Source organism: Hippocampus comes, unplaced genomic scaffold (assembly GCF_001891065.2).
Source record: "Hippocampus comes isolate QL1 unplaced genomic scaffold, H_comes_QL1_v1.1 scaffold17, whole genome shotgun sequence".
NCBI lineage: Eukaryota > Metazoa > Chordata > Actinopteri > Syngnathiformes > Syngnathidae > Hippocampus > Hippocampus comes.
Genome location: NW_017805002.1, coordinates 3,066,697 through 3,072,883, shown reverse-complemented (window position 1 = coordinate 3,072,883; position 6,187 = coordinate 3,066,697). Strand labels below are relative to the sequence as shown.

Genomic DNA, 6,187 nt, shown 5'->3' with positions numbered 1-6,187 from the left:
CACACACACACACACACACACACACACACACACACACACACACACACACACACACACAGATCATTGAAATGACTGCCAGAATTGAGATTTAAGCTTCTGCGTCTTTGCAAAGGCTTGGTGATACATTTTTCCATCCTCTGATTGGTTTATGAATAGTATATGTTTCCAGTTCTGATTAGTTGAACCAATATGGGCCCCAAAGGACAATGTTTGACATCATTCGAAATTATTTTTTAAAGCGCACTTTTCAAACAAAACTGGACTTTATGAGGGTTGGTCAACCAACAGTTTGGACAGTTTGTTTCAACTTGGAAATCAAATTTTAGGAGCACTTTCAGAGCAGCATGTATGCTACAGCCAGCTGTGTGTGTGTGTGTGTGTGTGTGTGTGTGTGTGTGTGTGTGTGTTGGGGGGGGGTTCCTAATGTATTGCATGATTGATATTTGTTGTTGTTAATCATCAGAAAACGATCTTTATCTTTGTTACCTGACTCTATTAAGTACCAATGCAGTTGACGCAGTTAAGAGATATTTACGTGATTGATTTGTGAATAAGTGAGCTGCATACCCGTCAACTCATACGGTTTACCCTTAGTTCATACGGATTTTGTGGTGAATCTTACGTATATGGCCATATCGCACAAATCATACGGATTGTGAAAATTTCCGTTTTTTTTTTTTTTTTTTCCCCCTTAACAGGTAGTTCCGTTTGCTTTTGCCCAGAATGGTGCCAGTCTACTCGAATGCTTTCATTTCCGGTAACTTTCCAGTAAATCACGTGGTTCCTAGTTGAAAACAGCAGAGTATTCATTGCATACTTCGGTAGTGTACAAGCAAGTTCTACAAGGAAACAAATATATCATTCATATTCCGTGGGGTTTTTTTCTGCCGTTATTTTGACATAAAAATGCTTTGGTATGTTATAAGGATTTTTTGCTCTTTATAAGGATTTTTTTTGGTAGTTTATGCAGGTTGGCGCTCCGAAAAGTTGAAAGGTATGGAGCTGGATTAATCTGACATAAGAAAGCCCTCATGTGTGTGTATGTGTGATTTATTCCTGGCCAAATTTTGCAAAACGTGCTTTTTTTTGGGGGGGGACAGTGACGAAACATAGGGAAAATACAAACATGTTTTTTTATTGTTGTTGCTTTGTCATGTATTAGCGTGCAATGCACATTGTAATCCGTGAAGTACTGAGCGGCCACCACCACACCGCACAAGCAAACAAACTACAAAGTGTGCTCACGCAGTCTCAGGTCGACAGTGACGTCTTAAATGGAAATATGTATTCTACGCTGTTACGATTCCAGCAATTGGTTTCTCGTGACAGTTTGAAGGAACAGTGAAGGGGAAAAATAACAGCTCTGACACCGCTGTTACATCACAGTGTGTGGTTGGTGATATGTATCATGACATAACTTCCTGTGGGGAAAAAAAGGCTTACCAACCAAATGGTATGATCGTTAATTATACTAATTGTAAACTGCATGGAAGACATTTTGATTTGACATTTGACATCAGCTACTGAAACATTATTTTCTATTATCTAAAGCACTTGTTTTTCTGTTGTCAACTTTGACACACCGTTTTCTAGATCTTTGAAACAATCAGAATTAAATCTTCTCCTGAGGTTTATAGATAATCTTTTATCATCTGGTATGCTCTTTCTCATTAGTTGAAGTAAAACACAGGTCGATGTTATGGCAATACTTGATGTATTCTTGCGTGATCAGGTCCTGAACCAAATGTGGGTCCAGACATGAAAATGACTAAAATACGGATCTGCGTTCTGAACAAATGTACGGAGCCCCTAAAGGGACATGGAAGGAAAAAAAAACTTTGCGATATCTTGCAAAGTAATGCAAAATCTCACAAAGTATTGCGAGATCTCGCAAAGAATGCGAGATCTTGCAAAGTTTTTTTTTTTCCTTCCATGTCCCCCCCATAGGGGCTCCGTACGTCAACATTCTCCAAGCTGACCCGGAAGTAGATCAACGCGCATTAAAAAAAAAGATTGCTAGATCTCGCAATCTTTGCAAGGGAACGCAATCTTTGCGAGATCTCGCATTCTTTGCGAAATGTTGCAATACTTTGCGAGCTCTTGCATTACTTTGCGAGATATCGCAAAGTTTTTTTTTTTTCCTTCCATGTCCCTTTAGGGGCTCCGTACAAATGTCAAACTTTCTCTGTATCTCATCAAGTGGCCCTTTACTGCAACCACCAGGTCAGTATCGGAACTACAGCAGACATCTTTTGGTGGGGTGCGCTGCTGGGTCATCATCGTCTGTATAACCAGCATTACAGTATCTGCTTTATTAACTGTATAACCATCCATCATCCAAACCGCTTATCCTCACGAGCGTCACGAGCGTATTGGCACCTATTCCATCTGTCTTTGGGCAGGAGGCAGCTTTAACATTTGTTTTCCCTCATCTATTTGCTCAGAAAACTATGAAAGAGTGCAAACTCCATACGTGGAAAAAAAAAGTTTTAGAGTGGGTTGTCGTTCCAACGACTTTGTAGTTCTAACAACGTGGCCCAGTTAAAAAGGTTTACGCCACATTGGCAGTTCCACCTACAGTATATCCGTAGAAAACAGACGCGGCCACTCATAAATGTTAAACCAGTTCAGTATTTATCATGGCATATTGTATTCTTATGTGCCATCAAAAGTTCAGCCATCCAATGGACTGCATGATTTTATTTCCGTTACGTGTTGGGTCTCTAACACACACACACACACACACACACACACACACGCACACACACACGCACACGCACACGCACACGCGCACGCACGCACACACACACACACACACACACACACACACACACACACACATTAAGATAAGAAGCAGGATGTGCATTCCCCACTTTAGTCTCAAGTTACGTTTTAGGGTGCAAAAGGAGTTTGTCATGTTCATGTGTCAGGACTAATAGAGAGCCTCACATCTGGAAAAGTCTTAAAATTATATGGGAGGAGTGAGTAAAAAATAAAAAATACACTCACACCTCGGTTTTTGACCATAATCCGTTCCAGAAGGCTGTTCGAAAACCGATTTGTTCGAAAACTGAAACCAAACTCTTTAAAAAAATAAAATAAAATCTTTATTGAACATGTCTAATCACAATGGAACGCTACACGAGGAAGCATCACTTCCTCGTCTACCCGAGGAAGCGTCACTTCCTCGTGTAAGGAAGCCAAGAGGAGTCAAGTGACGCATTCAAGTGCGCTCAGTTTGGTCAAGAACTGATTTTCGGTCGTAATCCGAGACATAAAAAACTCGAAATTTTTGGTCGAAAACCGATTTGGTCAAGAACAGAGACGTTTGAAAACCGAGGTTTGACTGTACATGAAAAAAAAACAGGGGCTAAAACACTTTACTCTGTGTAAACCTTTTACTTTATTGCTTTTTAGAAATAAAGGCAGATTAATCAAAGAGTCCAAAGCCCATGTCTTCATCTGACTCTTCCGATTCTTCCTTCTTCTCTTCCTTTTTGTCTTCCACTGAAAAAAAATGGTTACAGTGAAGATCGTTTATATCTGTGTGTTCCCCAGAATAATATATACACAAGATAACCAGTTATATATACATACCAGCAGCAGGTGCAGCCCCAGCGCTAGCGGCACCACCTGCAGCAGCAGGAGCAGCCACAGCGCCACCCGCTGGTACGGAGGCTAACTTAGAGAGGCCTGCAAGGGAAAGGTTTTATTTTGGCATTTCCTGATGCAGCATCTTCAAATCTTTTTTTTTTTTTTTTTAAATGAGACATTTACCTGAATTCATGACTTCATTGATGTTTTTCCCTTGCAGCTCACTAATGACCTGCACAGAAATACAACTGAGATTAAAAAAAAAAAAAAAAAACAAAGTTCCTTAAATAAGGGGTTTACGGTCATTACTACTTACCGGTAAAAATGTTAACTTGGGCTATTCAAGAATAAATCTAGAATGTACGACAACTTCGGAAGACCCAGATTTAATTTTGTTTTTCAGAGTCTGTTTAGAAACCTGAAAAAAGTCCAAGTGCCATAAATGCTTTAAAAACTTGCCTTGGGGAATACTTGAAGAGGGTATTTACACTTTATTTCACAGATTTTCACTGTGGAGTCTGGAAGATAACCCCCGTGGTGGAAGAGGATAACTTTGTTTATCCTAAAGTTTTTAGTGGTTGTGAATATTGCAAAATTAACTGCATACCTTGTTTAAGCGTTCATCATCAGCCTCGATCCCTACACTGCTCAAAATGGCCTTGATGTCCTTGGCCGAGGGGCTGGTGTTCCCACCAAGCACAGCCAACAGGTAAGCGGCCACGTAACGCATTCTGTCAACAACAACACACGATCCAGTTTAGCCGACATCTTCCCCCCCCATAAATATTCAACACAATAGTTTGTAGACCAATCAGAAATCATATCCTGGGAATCAGTTACTTATTTTGACCAATTTTCAGAAAGAGTAAACACTCACCAATTCGCTAAATTGCCTTCTTGCTCTTTTCTCAGTATAAACATCTTGTCGTAATTCCACATCTTATTCCAGTGTATTTTTAATATTGATTAACATCATGAATCAATGTGACAAAAGGATGAAAAACTACATTTGTTTTAGACTCTTTGCATTGAGATATGCAATGCTTTTTATGGCCAACCATGTGAGGTATGGTAATAAAAATTACCATGATCTCATCTCGGTAACTGAGAATCTACACAGACAACTCGGGCAAACTGACATGCCCCATCTTTGTATAGGCACTTCCCAAAGGTGTAGATTATTTTTTTTTTTTTGTATGAACTTAAAAATATTAACTGAAAATAAATGTGAAATTTAAGGGAAATTTCATAAAAACTAATGTCTGAATGACGTAGGTTACAAAGATCTTTTGAATCCTTGCCGACCGTCCCCCCCGGTCATCCTGAGAGGAGCAGTTGTTCGAGTGTATGGAGTATACACCATCAACATCTTTGTAGAAACAAGCGTAATAGAACAATATGTAAGCGGTAAGAATGGCAGCATGGCGGTGGACTGTCTTCCGCGTCCTCCATTGCTGACACAAAACAAGTCGGCATTACGCCCCAGCTAAAACCTTGTTTATAGACCATGATAAGGAGGTATGGAGTATATGTTTCCCTAATAATTTTAACGTTTGCCTACAGCAGCGTACACAAGACAAATAATAGTGGTTTTCACTTACTTTAAGTCTGAAAAGACACGAAACGTCGGTCACGCTCGGAAATCCGAAAGAGAGGGGGAAGGAGGGGGTGTTCCTAAAAAAATGTAAGATTGGGAATCTGCAATCCAATTGGTCCTTTTAGACGTCAGTAAATGCGTCATGATTTCTGTGTTGTGCTGCATTCGCCGAACATAGGAAAACTGAAATTTCCTGATTTCCGGCCGGGAAAACTTTGCACTGGGAGATCCGAGTTGTGAAGTCGCAAAAATAGATCCCGACTTTACTGGGTGCCAACAGTTAGCATGGGGAATGAGAAGAGGCAGGACACAACAGCAGCAAGATAGCAAGATGCAAAAGAACGAAACAAGGACAGGAGAAGAAGAGTAATGTTGAATCTGATTCATCACATTTGAAGTTGTCGAGTGAAGGAAGTGTATATTATAACACTGAGCTCAATTTACAATACAGGTACTTGCCAACCGAGGAACGCCCGGGTGAGTATATTTTCATAAGTATTATAGCTTTATAAAATAGTCTTAAAGCTGATATATTTGCAGGGAACCATGACTTGGTCTGCTGTATGAGTGGCAGCAAATGAAGAGGAGTTGTTATGCCCGCCTCTTTATGACACTGGCATAGATAGAAAAACAACAATAAGAGTCTTTAAAAAATGCAATAATAATACTGTCGTAGTAATTAAAAATAACGCGGTGAATATAGACTTTAACTTTGAACTACGAGACGTGCGGTGATTAATTTTTCAAAGTCAACGCATAATGTACCGAATCGAAAACTGTGAGCACAAAACCGAGAGCCGAACTGCGGATTTGGTGATCCATTCCACCCCGAGTACAGTACTGTAATTCGTTTTTACGGATTTCCTTCAGATGAGGAGAGTCAACGTCGTTGATAGGTCGCCATCTGCAGGGACAACTATGAAATTGCACATAACACTGGTGTGTGTGTGTGTGTGTGTGTGTGTGTGTGTGTGTGTGTGTGTGTGTGTGTGTGTG

General features: G+C 40.2%; 1 protein-coding gene across 1 annotated transcript; it reads right to left on the bottom strand.

Annotated features, from left to right (window-relative positions):
* Positions 1-3,384: 3,384 nt before the first annotated feature.
* On the bottom strand, positions 3,385-5,306 carry LOC109508418 (ribosomal protein, large P2). Its single transcript, XM_019858381.1, has 5 exons — positions 5,196-5,306; positions 4,202-4,325; positions 3,778-3,826; positions 3,598-3,693; positions 3,385-3,507 (listed from the first exon to the last, which is right to left on the bottom strand). Exons 2-5 carry the CDS (start codon positions 4,322-4,324, stop codon positions 3,431-3,433), a joined length of 345 nt encoding a protein of 114 aa, XP_019713940.1. The 5' UTR covers position 4,325; positions 5,196-5,306; the 3' UTR covers positions 3,385-3,430.
* Between the last annotated feature and the right edge of the window lie 881 nt (positions 5,307-6,187).

Coding starts and splice junctions, on each gene's coding strand:
- LOC109508418 (XM_019858381.1), bottom strand. CDS start 4,324: ATGCGTTACGTGGCCGCTTACCTGTTGGCTGTGCTTGGTGGGAACACC. Junction 3,827..4,201: donor ATGATGAACGCTTAAACAAG/GTATGCAGTTAA, acceptor ATTTCTGTGCAG/GTCATTAGTGAGCTGCAAGG. Junction 3,508..3,597: donor TGGGGCTGCACCTGCTGCTG/GTATGTATATAT, acceptor ATTTTTTTTCAG/TGGAAGACAAAAAGGAAGAG.